We start from the raw sequence: 14,698 nt of genomic DNA, 5'->3' as shown, positions 1-14,698 counted from the left end.
TGTTCAGAAAGCTTCTGTTGCTTGTCTAGATTCTAGAGTTTCTTTTTTGTGTGTGCTTGGATTCCAATGTATTGTAATCTGTGTCTAGACCTTTGGTTATAAATCGAAACTAACTGTAAAGAGTCTGGCACCTTCTATATTGCGGATGACAGAGACCCAAAGGGTTTAGGAAACATCTTCGGTGTCCTCTTTTTAATATATTTCAAGCCCTTTCTTGGGGAATTCTAGAACTGCTGTGAGAAAGCTAACTCGCCCCACCACCACTTTAAGCCTTGTGAATGCTTTTCTAATTTTCCCTGGGACCTGAGCTGCAAGCGGTCATTGTGTAAAAGCTAATGAATGCATAGCAAATCCTTAGAATCACAGTGCCTATCATCTGCAGTGCAAGGGCTCCCATGAACAGCAGGATGTTAATACATCACAGATTTGAACCTTCACCCCCATGACTTTATTCCTTGGTGTTCAGTAAAGCTTTATTACCTGTATGGTGGGCCCCAAGAGCAGTGATTCCAAGAGGCCGCTCCACACCTGCCCAGGTTCTAGGGGGTTGTCTGAATGATTCCTAAGAAAGAGGGAACATCCAATGATTTTTATCCTTGAACATCTTACCCTTTTTAATTTAGTGACTGGAGATGCCAAATCCAAAGACATCTCCTGGTTTGCCCCCAACGGTGAGAAGCTGACGACAAACCAACAGCACATCTCAGTGGTGCGGACGGAGGATTCATCTACTCTCACCATCTACAATGTCAACATAGATGATGCTGGCATTTACAAATGTGTTGTCTCCAGTGAAGAAGGCGATGTGGAGGCCACACTCAACGTGAAGATTTTCCGTAAGATACCTGACCTATTTCCTTTCAAAGGGTGGGAGAGCTAGGTGGGAGGGCACTTTTACAATGTGTGTCAGGAACATTGTATGCTTACATTTATATGTCCCAATGTCTTCCAGTTTTTGGAAGAATGTTGATGAGTTTCAGCCCTTCAGACTAGGTGTCATTCCAGCTACCAGGGCTTTCTACTGAGGACGCCCCAGTAATGGTGCCCCTTTTGGGGTGGGGCACCATTACTGGGGTGTCCTCAGTAGAAAGCCCATCTCTCATAGTTTAAGAAGTGGGCCTCACTGAGTTCTATGTCAAAGGGACCCCAGATCAGTGGCATAGCGTGGGAGGTGCAGGGGGGCCCGGCCGCGCCGGGCGCAACATCTGGGGGTTAGGGTTAGGGGGCGCAAATTACTTGCCTTGCCCCGGGTGCTGACAACCCACGCTACGCCACTGCCCCAGATACTGTTCTTGTCTTAGGTTTCTTTGTGTTCTAAATATTTTTGGCTCATGTTTTATTGTTGTTCTGTTAAGCATTATGTATTTTCCTTGTGACTGGTCATTTTGTGGGTAAGGGGAGGATATAAATATTTTCAGCCAACTGATGAACTAATTAAAATCCTAGAGTCAGCATGGCTCACTGCAATCTGGTGATCAGAGCCTATTGAACCCTGCAAAACAAGCAAATGATCCCTGTGTGGTTTTGTTTTCCCTTGTCTCGCTTGAGTTTCCTAGAGCCACCTGCACTGTCAGAGCCTCTTGTAGTCAGAGGTCTACATAGGGGTTGGCGAAACCAGCCCTCTCCAGGGGTGCAGCCCCCTGCAAAAATCTATTGAGTGTATGATGTATATGTGTGAGGAGACACAGCACTGCTGTCGTGTTGAGAGCGAAGGAGAAGCTTCCCGTCCTTCTCACACCGCAACACGAAAGCATGTGAACTTTTTTGTCCTTCCTCCTCGCCTCACTCTCAATCCAGACACTGAGTACTTGGGTCACATAAAGTGTAGTAATTTCTAATGTGGCTACTGCAGTACAGTGATTTTTTTTCAGGCAGGGGGTGCCAGTACTGCTCCTTGCTGTGGGTGCAGAAACAGCTCCTTGTCAAGGGCACAAGGGACCCTAGGTACACCTCTGCTTGCAGTGCTAGTGGCTTCAGCAAACTCAAAAGAGCCAAGATGGTGACCTGAGCAGCAGCTTCTGCCTTCGCTTTGCTGTTCTTTACATTTTAACTTTTGCTGCTGACCTTGTTTTTCTGCATTGCGTAGGCTGATAAGTGCAGTGGGATTCTGTGCCTCTGTTGGGACTTCAGGCAGACTGTTGGGTGGATACTCCAGCTTTGGCTTTCCTGCACAGAGCAGGGATTGGACTGGATGGCCTTCCAAGGACCCCTCCAACTCTATGCTTCTGTACTTAGTATGTGTCACACTGCCTCTTGGGTGTATGAGGTCAGACGTGGTTAACTCTCCCTGCTTGCTTTCCAGAGAAGCTGACTTTCAGGAATGCTCCCAGTCCACAAGAGTTCAAAGAAGGAGAGGATGCAGTCATTGTGTGTGATGTTGTCTCCTCGCTGCCTCCCGCAGTCATATGGAAGCACACGGGCAGAGATGTTGTTCTTAAAAAAGATGGTAAGATGGTGGTGAGGAAAGAACTTTGAACATCTTTATTGCAGGGCCAGAACCTAGTTGTTGTGAAATATGAAAGGGAGCACCAGGCATCAGCAAGCAGAATGAAGCACTGAGGCTGCCAAACAGACCCTGTGGGGCTTAGTGCAGGTGCATAAGAGGTGGGGAACTTGAGAGCCCAGGACTAGATTTAGGATACATTTGTATGTCACCTACTAAACCTCTTTGCTGCTGCAATTGGGCTTCCTGTGTTTATCAGCTTATTGCTGGTTTGATTGGACCCAACTTCTTCCAGGTCCTGGTGAGCTTGATTGTGGAAACTAGGAGAGAGAGAGAGGGGGGGGGGGAGAGAGAGAGAGAGAGAGAGAGAGAGAGAGAGAGAGAGAGAGAAATGCTGTTCAGATTAAGCTTATTGTCCAAGATGAAATATCAGGGATAGCTGTACAAAAGAATCTTAGGTGGCCACCATCAAGCTTTCTGTTCCTTTTTTTTTCTTGCAGTGCGGTTTGTTGTGCTGCCCAACAACTACCTACAGATCAGAGGAATAAAGAAAACAGATGAGGGGATGTACCGGTGTGAAGGAAGGATTCTGGCTCGTGGAGAGGTTGATTTCAGAGACATTCATGTCATTGTCAATGGTGAGTTAGGAACGTAGGAAGCTGCCTGCCTTATACTGTGCCAAGCTACTTGCTCACCTTTCCCAGTATTCTCTACAACAGGAGAGGGGAGCCCCAGGGCCGAATAGGAGTCTCCAAGCCTCTCTGACCCTCAGGGCTCTTCCGAGGCCACACTCTAAGGGTTGAGCACTTTCACCTGGCTACAATGTCTCATTGAACTATTATCATAACTCTTTCTTCCCAGCTTTGGGTGTGTAGCAATCTCTGACTTCTGTGTGGCTGCTGGACTGTAGCCCAAAGGCAAGAGTTATATCAGTTGCTCTGTCCACTTTGCCTCTGGCCCCTTCCACCATTGGTACAGGACCTCCAGAAGGTCACCCATGAAGGAATAGGTTCTTGGACTGATCAAGGTTTTCACTCCAGATGCTATCATGCTATCACTGACTTGGCAGTGGCTTTTGGGGGCCGTATTAAAGTAAGTGTGTGTGTGTGTGTGTGTGTGTGTGTGTGTGACAGAGACAGAATAAGGTGCCCTATCTGGAAAGATGGGGGATTGGATGTGGGACCTTTTGCATACAAAGGATTTACCATTGAGCTATAGCCCTTCCCAAAGATATTATCAATATTGGAAGCTGTCTTCCACTGAGTGAGACGTTTGGTTCAATATTGTTTGTTCTGTCCAATATTGTTTGTTCTGTAAGGTAATGACTCTACAGGTTCTCATGCTCTCACCTCCTGCTTGATCCTTTTAACTACAGAGTGAACCTGGGACCTTGTCCATTTTAACCATGTGCTCTGCTACTTTGCCATCTCCCTTGCTCCTCGAGAGCCTTAGAAGAGAGGCTTTGTTGGCATGGGGTGGGGGAAGGAAGAAGTGCAATAACCTTCTCCCAAGTTGACACTTCTCACAACCAAGGAATTCAGAGGCATTTCATGGCCAAAATTCTCATGCAAAAATGACAAGTGATGGCACTTGAAGGTTTTCCTTTGGACTGGGACTGCTAACATGAACAATTCAAACTAAACAGCCAACCTTTTCAGGGAGTATAAGTTGAAGGGTAAAAGTTTTGTTTCTAGCACTGCACGTTGCATTAACTGAATGGAACAATATTTGAAGTGCCCCAAAGTCACAGGTTGGCTGCATTTGAGCAGTGAAATGGCTTGTAGGTGCTAAATAAACAGTACTGATATGTCACTTTCTGGACATGTTTTCTGCACTTGTGTTTGTTTTTATTTGTCATATTGCAGAGTTTTGATCAGTTGAGAATTTGTGGCATTTTGGAGACAATTAGAGTCCTTGCCCATAAACTCTGTTAGAATATTGCAAGAAGACTTCTTTTTAGTAATTATGCAACTAAATCAAACACGAAATAGTGGAAAGGCATAGAGTGCGGAGGACACCCAAGAACAGGACTCTTCTCTGGAGTCCATTTGGCAATGGTCTTGGCCTGTTTAGCGGCTGCCTTTCTATCTGCTGCTCATCAAAAGTGTATCTCTTGCTCTTTGTTTCTCTTTCTTTCAGTGCCTCCTACTGTTCGCTCCAAGCAGAGCACTGTGAATGCCACAGCAAATCTCAGCCAGTCCGTCAAACTCGTGTGTGATGCAGACGGCTTTCCAGAGCCAACCATCAGTTGGACCAAGTAAGATGTGCAGAATCTCAGGTCATGTTCATTAGCACTGTGCTTGCAGGTTTTAGTTGAGAGGGCACCGTTGCTATGGAACACCAGGGTGCCCCAAAAGGCTTAGTGTTGTTGTCTTGCTTTGACCCAAATTAACTCCCTCCAAGAGCATGGGTTGAGTAATAACATGATGCTTTCCTTTCTTCAGTTCCAGTCACTTTACTTTTGAAAGCCAGCCCCAACTGATAAACCCCGCAGTTGAAATAACCACATCTGTCCATGTGCTTTGCATCCTTCAGGGATGGGGAATCAATAGAAAGAGGTGAGGATGATGAAAAGTACGGCTTCAGTTATGACGGCTCAGAGCTGACTATTCGCAAGGTGGAGAAGAACGACGAGGCAGAGTATCTCTGCATCGCTGAGAATAAAGCTGGCGAGCATGATGCCACCATACACCTCAAAGTCTTTGGTAAGTTGGGCTTTTATTGCTTCTAGTTCATTCTTCTCTCCGACCCAAAAATAAACAGACAAAAGTTAGATATCTGTTGGAAGGTTTAGTTAAATTTCCTAAACACCTGTTTCTAAAAAAGACTCAAGGGTTCTTAAAGATTTAAAACATACGAAAACTAAAACAAGATAGTGATATAAAAATATAAGAAGAAGAGGAGTTTGGATTTGATATCCCTCTTTATCACTACCCAAAGGAGTCTCCTTTCCCTTCCTCCCCCACAACAAACACTCTGTGAGGTGGGTGGGGCTGAGAGACTTCAAAGAAGTATGACTGGCCCAAGGTCACCCAGCAGCTGCATGTGGAGGAGCAGAGACACGAACCTGGTTCCCCAGATTACGAATCTATCGCTCCGAACCACTACACCGCCTGATTTAAATAACCCGTTCCACTAGTGGAAGTCAGTGCAAGGACTCCGGCTACCTCAATGGAGCTTCACCTCCTCTTTCCCCTGCACGCACCCTGTGCCTCCTCCAAATCCACGCTGGAGATCATGAGAACTTCCACAGCCCTGTGCATGGAGAGAAAAGGGGAGATCATTCCGTCAGACAGGCAGAAATGGAAATGGAACCATCTCCTTAGTGCTATATCGAATTCCACTCATAATATCATTACCACACCACCCCAGTAGACAGAGCCTCAGGAATAATGAACTTAAAAAGTTGTAAAAGTAACCATCCCATCAAATGCTTGGAAGTTAATTATTTATTTTGTTTCATTTTGTTTCATTTGAATTGCTTCCCATGAGGCATCTTGAAGTTATTTTTAAATAAGAAGTTTAAATAGTTCCTTGTGTGTGTGCAGATAGATAGATGATAGATTGTTGTTGTTTGTTGTTTAGTCGTTTAGTTGTGTCCGACTCTTCGTGACCCCATGGACCAGAGCACGCCAAGCACTCCTGTCTTCCACTGCCTCCCGCAGTTTGGTCAAACTCATGCTGGTAGCTTCGATAACACTGTCCAACCATCTCGTCCTCTGTCCTCCCCATCTCCTTCTGTCCTCAATCTTTCCCAACGTCGGGGTCTTTTCCAGGGAGTCTTCTCTTCTCATGAGGTGGCCAAAGTATTGTAGTCTCAGCTTCACAATGTGTCCTTCCAGTGAGCACTCAGGGCTGATTTCCTTCAGAATGGAGAGGTTTGATCTTCTTGCAGTCCATGGGACTCTCAAGAGTCTCCTCCAGCACCATAATTCAAAGGCATCAATTCTTCGGCGATCAGCCTTCTTTATGGTCCAGCTTTCACTTCCATACATCACTACTGGGAAAACCATAGCTTTAACAAGATAGATATAGATACACACACAGTCTAAAACAACAGCAGCACATGAATAAATATGTCTGTACCTGGTACATAGATAAAAATGAGTTTGCTAGTCCCCAGGTTAGCTTCCCAGATTTCATGTAATATTTGACAAGTTTCTAATTCTTGAGAGAGCAATCCAAAAGGGCCAGGAGAGAGAATCAAACCGCCCTTGTCTTCTGGACTCAACAGCAGAGTAGAAGGTAGGTGTGTGGGATCAGGACCTTGGCTAGGGGGTGGTGAGGTGGGTCCCTGCCAGGGGTGCAGGCGATGGGGAGGGCCACAAAATTGGCTTAAAAATATGCCCATAACTATAAATATTGATTATTGCCTCATAAGAAATGGTTTTAAATAGAGGGTGAATTGAATGGGGGGGGGGGAGGGTTGGAGGAGAGGCAGAAAGAAGAGCTAATTTGTCCATGGCTGGGGGGCGCAATCTAGGCGGTTCTGCTAGGGGTGCAAGATCGCCTATCTACGGTTCTGTGTGAGATACACATTTTCTTCTTATGTTCTGGGTTTGTGTGGTGTCTACCATTGTTGTTGTTATTATTATTGCTACTACTGCTGTTACTAGTACTTCTACTGCTACTAGTTGCTTTCCTCACAAAAGTGACCCAAAGTGACTTACAAAAGTATGGTAAATATTAAAACCAATCATAATAACCACAACCACTAAAATACACATTTTTGTGAGAAAGTTTCCCACCCATTGACTTTGGTTGTGGTTTTTCTCATGTTCCAGGAGCTCATCAGGGTGCCCTTCCCATCAGGATCCTGACCCACATGCACACACTTGGGGTCCTTTCTCTTGTGTGTGATGTCAGTGCCTTGATGTCTGAGGGAAACTATCTGCAGACTTTCCCACAGCCTCCTGAAGGAGGCATCCTATGTTAAATGTCTCACGAGGTTGGACCTTTCCCTCTGCCATTAGATAGTGAGAACCAATCGATTCTACAGCCCCTGAGATGCCCTGGGTAAAAACAATGCCTAGTGAATATTCAGCTGCTCCTTAAAATCTCTTTCTGCAGAGTGCAGGAGCAAAAATATGCAAAATGAACAAGATTATTATGCAAATTAACTTTCATTATGGGATTATAGTGTACTTTAATATGATCCATCAAAAGCTAATGTTACATTGTATATATTTTTTCTGACTGTGTTTGATTTGTATTGTTTTGTTAAGTACCCTGGAATAAATGTTTATGAATGGCTGTACACAAATGCCTTAAAAATAAAGAAACAAAGAAGTTAATTACATTTCAATTGTATGGATTTTGGTGAGAGAATTTGAGCACAATCCTATGTATTCCTCCTTAGAAGAACACTTACATTGGTCTTATTCCTAGGTTGTTATTATTTGGTTGGATTGTAGCCTTATATTACTATCTAGCATTATTGTTCTTAAAAAATAAAACATTAAGATTATTAAGATTCGTGTATACAGTTGCAAAGCCCTGATAGGTTTTGGTTCCCTTGTGCCTACAACTAGTAATGGTCAGACTCTTGGCAATTCCCAATGAAATAAATGGGAATGGAATTTATTTTGATGAGCCTTGCGCAGTTGTGACTCCTCAGAGGACGGTGCCCTGTGTTTTCAGACAACGTAAACCAACAACCAAATAAACATTCTTTGGTGTGTTTTTGTACCCTTTCTTTAGCAAAACCCAAAATCACCTATGTGGAGAACAAAACTGCTATGGAACTGGAAGACCAGATCACTCTGACCTGTGAAGCTTCTGGAGACCCCATCCCCTCCATCACGTGGAGGACCTCTACACGGAACATCAGTAATGAAGAGAAGGTATTGCTTCACCTTACGTCCAGTCCTCCTGCCGCAAGGCAATAAAATCAGGGGAAGTAGAAGGCCCAGGAGCTTCCTCTACTTCCTCTCAACTGGCAATATAATGTTGCACACTGGAACTGCTGTTCCTCTAAGCTTGGTTCACATGCAGATAGTAGTAATTAATATTTACATTATTTCAGTATCCCATGAAACAACTCTCTAGGGTTCACCAAGATTAGATTTCCCACACTAGGGACGGGAGTGGGAACATGGTTTGGATTTCATTTTAATAAGGACTTACCTAACTTTCCATTTTTGAGGCAATATGTGAACCAAAACTCACCTATCTTTTGAAATTCATATATTTTGCAATGCAGTTCCTCTGCCCAAAAAATGTGTATATTAGGAGAAAATGTGTCCTAAAATGCATTATACTAAAGACAATTTAAAGGCAAAAATGTGTACATTAGGTAAAATTGGATCCTGAAAGTTATATACGTAGTAGGAAAAATTGGCAATAAAATTCAGTCATTAGACTTTTTTCAAACAGAATTTCACACTGATGCTGAAATGTCATGAACTGAACTTAAAACTGGAGAAATGGGAAACTAATGAAATTCAAAATTGACAGATTCCCCCTTCCCTTTCCCACACTGGTAATGGAGGATTCAAGACGAAGGAAAGCGTAACATAGCTATAGCTACCAAGAGAGTGAACAGATGAGGTGGAATTTGAATTGGGGACTCCCTGGCTTACAACTTTGGCTGCTATTCTACCAAGGCATGTTCCCAAAATGTCATGCACATCCTTTGGAGGATAAATGGCTGTTGACAACTAACCTGATTCCACTGTAGTAAGCCAATGGATCTCACTGTAGCCTTTACCTCTGGGTCCCCCATGTCCAATTAGCATAGATCAGAATATCTATCATTGACATGGAGACTCTTGATATGATTGTAAGAATCCAAATGATATGATACATGGATAGTTGGGGGCTGGGTTCAGCAGTCTCCTGTGATGTGTGCAATACATTTATTGGCCTGTTGAGAGGTAGCAGATCAGGGTGAAGCTAGCCTCATGCAATTTCATTGCCCTTGTTGCATGTTAAGGTAGGATTCATATTTATGTCAGCTTAGCAAAAACAAAAACCTGCCTTAGTAATTTGCAGCCCTGCAATGGCTTCACATAAGAATGGAACTTGCCTGAGCTAAGCCATCAAGTGAGAGCCAGGAGCCAAAGGGTACATGCTAGGGACCAAGTCTAGAGCCAGGAAAGGCTTTTATTTCTGAGGCCAGGTCCTAGCACTAATAGGGAGGTTTTATAGCCCTTTCTGTTGACTACAACCAAAAACCAGGCTGGGTGGGTGGAGTCATTCTAGTATCTGGTGACCTTCCACTGTCGATGGTACACCATGTGGAGGAGCTACGTGTTATTGATTCTAGCCCCAGGTAACAGAACCAATTCTCCATCTACTTCTCCTTGCATGGTTGCCCAGAGGCGATTTCTTAACCACACACAAAGAAATGATTATTTATTTGCAGACCTAAATAATCAATTCCATTGCTTCCCAGGCGCTTGCTGGATCTGTAACCTCTTGGGAGGTGCATGTTTTTGTTCTTTTCTGACCGCCAAACATGCAAGGAAAGTTCTACCCATCCTTTTGCTCTTAGATGATGGGCCGGGTATTGGTGCTGCGATTCCAGTGTGCAACAGCCATTACAGCAACTACCAAAAGCAGAAGTTGCTTGGGAGAAATTGGGGGGTGAGGGAAGGGAGAGATGCATATGTAGCCTAAAAACATTCTGTGGACCCAAATGAACCTGTTCATTCTTTTTTCTCTTGATATCCTGCACTTTTACTCTTTCACGCTGCACGTAACTCCAGGCACAAAAGCCCTGGCTGCCTTTGTGCTCGCTTGTTAACTGTCGTCGACCACATATCAAAACCATTTTTTTGTTCTTGATGGCAAAAATAATTAGCAGTTTTGAAATAAAGATGATGTCTTCGGATTGGATGTGGCCAGAAGCTGCGCAGGGCTGGCCGCTCGTCATAATAGTCCCATGTGAACAGCAAGTGAATAAAGAAAGGGAGAGCATTGCTCAGTTCTTATGCAGCTACAAATTCAAGCAGTTCTTATTAGTTAATTGCATTTAAGGTCAAAGAAAAGTGTTGAACCTTTTTCATTAGTTATGACAGTGTAGAAAAGTAGGGAATTCAGATCCAAACACATACTGTACATAGAGAGCAGAATGGCTTGGAGGCATTGGACTGCTTTGTATGTCATGATAAGCTACAGTTTGTCTTGAGCCATGTTTTCATTGTGAACAGGCTTCTCTCCTGCCACACAAGTTCCTATCTGACTTCTCGGTTTATTTTTTGCTTGCTGTTTAAGGTTTGGTTAAGGCAAACAAATCACAGTCCATGTTCAAATGATGTAAGAAGCCATACTATAGATTGTTTGAGCCACGTGGGAAGGCATGTTTATTTAGAAAAATGGATAGACCAAATCCAAATCAAGTACAACAGTATATTTTTAAAGCATATTTTAGGATTAAATATGTTCAGAAGTGTTCATATTGAGCTAAAATGCTGATCTAAATATATGTTTTATGGTAAAAATACATATTAAAATACGAATACATCCTTAAATGTGAATTATCATCTGGATTAGTTTTAAAAAATGGGAAAGTAGATTAATGTGGAAATGAGACAGAATAAACTTATGAATGAACACATGGAAAACAGACGCAAACCAGAAATAGACTGATCCACTATCTATAGTTCCCTATGTTCAGCTACTAATGGCAGCATTTTCTGTGTTCAAATATAGCATGAGAATTCATTGTAAATCAGCCAAACAATGCACAAAGCTGGAAGAGGTGGCTGAGTTATTTTCCCCCGAGGAATTTCCCCTTCAAAAAGCTCAGAGTAAAACTGCTAAATATTTTTGAAACGTTCACTTCTGCCGTTGAACACTCTATGCTAAGGAACTATAAAGGTTCATCCTCCTTTGGATAGTTTCTAATGGAGACCGGAATGGGCAGAGGGAGGAGAAACGTGAAGAATTTAGAGCTGCTGCTGCTGTTGTTATTGTTGCTACTGCTGCTGCTGCTGCTATTTTGTCTGGTGTGTGGGCTGGATGCCTTGCTGATGAGTTTCCTTGTTCTTTGTATATTGCCATTACATTCCAGTTAATTTTCAGGCATTTATGCTTTGGTTTTGTTATTAGTTCTGTGCTATGGGAGCAAACTAAGCAAGTGTGGGGTGAAGCAAAATGGCAACAAATGGACTCCTAAACCATCAGTGCTCAATATTGTTAGCACATCATAATAAAAGGAGGAGTGGAGTTGATTTAGCAGATCCTTCCCCAACTGGGTACCCTCCAGATGCTTGCAATTACAAATTTTATCTTCATTTTTGAGCCTTCATAATTCTGGCTGGAGTTGATGAGAGTTGGAGTCCAACAACAACTGAAGGGCACCAGTTGGGGAAGTCTAGTTTAGTTCAGCAGCCAAAATTGTAATTCCCATCTTCCAGCAGTGGTTCATTTCTGACTAACAGATGATGGGGACTGAACAGTAAGGATGAATTATCACTTCCTTTCCTGGCTCATGAATTTCCATGAAACATCTCTCGGTTCCTGTTGACCACAGGAAGCTGGGTTAAGTGGGTCTTTTGATCTGATTCCACATGGCAGCTTAGTTCTTATCACAGTAACTCTCAAATGTCACAGCTAAATAGTGCATGGTATGCATTTGTATTAATCAGCAGATGGCCGGACATAGTTCCAGTTGTCCAAACCAGTGAAGCCTAGGGTTAGTCCAGTTTCTCTTGCATGAGAATTAAACTGGACTAGATCCTTGCGAGGTTTACCAGGTTGTCGAACGGATGATCAGGTGTTTGTTATTCAAAACTGTCGATTATGTGAATGAATGGGATTTGTGCAAAAGCTTAGAGGTGCCCATTGACTGTGCAAACAGTATAATCTAGTTGCAGTCAAGTCAAGGCGTTATCTAGATACAGGAACAGTGCTGTCTATGGATCAGTTGTGCTGCCAGGAATGGTGCCTTGTGTGGTGGTGGGAATCTTCATGTGCAACACCATGTCTGCTATCAGCTTCTCTTGGTGAAACAGCTTCTCTTGGTGAAACAGAAGAAATACACACAACCTTAGGGCTGGTTGCTTGCCAACGTTCTTAGGCCTACTGTCCCCAGCAGCCAAAGCTGATAGAGCTTGGTTTGCATTGTGCCAAGCCTCCAGCTCGGTGCACAGTGGTAATGTTAAGAGTTACGCCTGGTAGACAGTTTAAGGGAGTGGAGGTAGCCAAGTAACCCTTTCCCATCTACCTTCCCCTCAGGCACATAAACTTATTTGCCTCTGTTTTGGAAACTTAGGCCAAGGACCTGGAACTCCTCAAGAAGGTTTGGCCCAGCAGCCTTTAAAAAATAAAAATAAAATGAGTATTTCAACAAGTTGTATACCAGTTAGTGACAGTCAGCTCTAAGCAGTGTTGCCCCAACCTCTTGCCCTAAGTTGTCAGACCAAACTATAGATGTATGATTAATAAAGATAAGGTACACCTTTAGGCACCAGGCAAAAATGTTCCTCTTTAACCAGGCCTTTGACTGATAGACATCCAATGCCCTTTTAAAATGCGTTGTGGAAGGGTGGGCGGTTATTGGGTTGTCTTTGTTCTTGTTTTTATTACGTATTTTCTGTTTTTTATATGTTGTGAACCACCCTGAGATCTACAAGTATAGGGCGGTGTACAAATTTAATAAATAAATAAAATAAAATAAAAACTAAATAGATGGAAAAGACACATTGATCCCATTTTTCATATTAGCTGCCTTCCCAACACACTTGGCAAAGGGTTTATAGGGGTTCTGCTTATTGGAGAATTAGCTAAATTAACTAAATTATATACCTCTGGCCCCTCCCTATCATTGTGATAGATTTTACCTTTGTGAGTTGGTATCATAGTAAAACGAGAACCCATACATTTAGGAGGGGCTAACCTGTGAGCCTCTGGCTGCTCTTAGACTCTTAAGACCCATCAGCCCCAGCTAGCATGGCCAATAGCTAGAGAAATTGGGTTAGAGTCCAATCAGGTTGGTCATCCATGCCATAAAGTCAGGACGGGAATTGGAGTACAGGGTATAATCTTTTTTCTTCTCCAGAAAACCTCCAGTCAGTTTCCCCCACCTGACTGCCTCTTAGCTTATGATTTATAATTCAAGTTTGTCAAGGTTAGTTGTAATACTATATAAATCATTGTCAAGGCAATCAGTCAATCGTCTCTTTTGTGCCAAATTCCCTAGCTCCAATTAGTAGTGCCTTCACCAAAATAAATGGCTTGTACATACTTTTGAATATGATCTTCAAAAGGATTGATTTCGTTAGAAATGCCTGGAGTTTTGCCCACTTCAATGCAGCTTTAATGATGATAATGACAAATAATAATTAGCATTTATATAGTGTTTTAAATAACTAAAAGTACTTCTTATCTATTATTTTAGTATTCCTTAAAATGCCTTGTAAGTTGGGGTCAGTACTATTCTCCCCATGTTGCAGATGGGGTAAACTGAGACTGAGAGTTGACATAACTAAATCCTTATAGGGAGTTTATTGAACTTGGGGCTTATGGATTTGTAGTGCATATGTTTGTTGCAAGAAGGAAATGTCCTTACTCCTTCTGTTTTGGTTCTCCCAGTTGTGTGTGGGAAGAACATCCAGCGGGGCTCAGCACAAGGCCAAAGTTCCTTTAGATTAACGTCAGCCATGTCAATGATTTCAGGTTGCTGCTTAGGAGGAGTCAGGGCAATATTGCTAAAGAATTGCTCCTGCATATGATGGGTAACTAGGCTTGTTTGTAATGTAGTCTTACACATGTACAAGCACTCGTATTTGCATGCAAGTCTCTTATGTGAGTAGCTGTCACCTGAAGTTGCAGATTGGGTCCCCCCCACTGTATTGAATGGGGACGTTTCTACAGAGGGAAGAATCCTCGGGGCAGTTGTGGGTTCTCCTACATCAATACAATTGTGGTGGCTGGAGCTGATGTGAGTTGTTGTCCAGAACATCTGGAGGGCACCAGGTTGGTGAAGGCTCTAAGCACTTCCTGAGTCAGAGCAGAGACAGAAATTGTTGAGGCAGGGTTTGTGTACACGCAATATGTCGGAAACTGTGGTCATTGTCAGAGCTGGTGGCGCTGACCTTGTTGGGAATGATTTGGGAAACAGGTGCCTCATTGCTCATCCTCACTCCCTGAACATGCTATTTGTGTTTGGTGTCCATTGGCCTTTGTGTCTGTTGCTGCCATCCAAACATCCGCAGTGTTCACTGCACCCAAAGTCTTGCATCTTCCTGGTCGCGTGATTCTATTACCAGGTGATTATGGACTCCTTTTACTGCAGCAGATTAAACCAGG

The 14,698-nt window shown here is 43.2% G+C and overlaps 1 protein-coding gene across 11 annotated transcripts in view; it reads left to right on the top strand.

The window, feature by feature from the left end:
- Positions 1-14,698, top strand: part of NCAM1 (neural cell adhesion molecule 1) — a 216,291-nt gene that overhangs the window by 137,882 nt on the left and 63,711 nt on the right. For all 11 annotated transcript variants that reach the window (XR_014558241.1, XM_083713940.1, XM_083713937.1 and 8 more), the window contains exons 3-8: positions 624-836; positions 2,303-2,446; positions 2,944-3,081; positions 4,583-4,700; positions 4,979-5,148; positions 8,144-8,286. Coding sequence is in view for 10 of the 11 variants with exons in the window: in XM_083713940.1 (XP_083570066.1) it covers positions 624-836; positions 2,303-2,446; positions 2,944-3,081; positions 4,583-4,700; positions 4,979-5,148; positions 8,144-8,286 (926 nt within the window). In the remaining variant the exon portion in view is untranslated. The remainder of the gene's footprint in view (positions 1-623; positions 837-2,302; positions 2,447-2,943; positions 3,082-4,582; positions 4,701-4,978; positions 5,149-8,143; positions 8,287-14,698) is intronic.

This window comes from Podarcis gaigeae (genome assembly GCF_964106915.1).
Source record: "Podarcis gaigeae genome assembly, chromosome: 15".
NCBI lineage: Eukaryota > Metazoa > Chordata > Lepidosauria > Squamata > Lacertidae > Podarcis > Podarcis gaigeae.
This window is presented reverse-complemented; position numbering and strand designations above follow the sequence as displayed.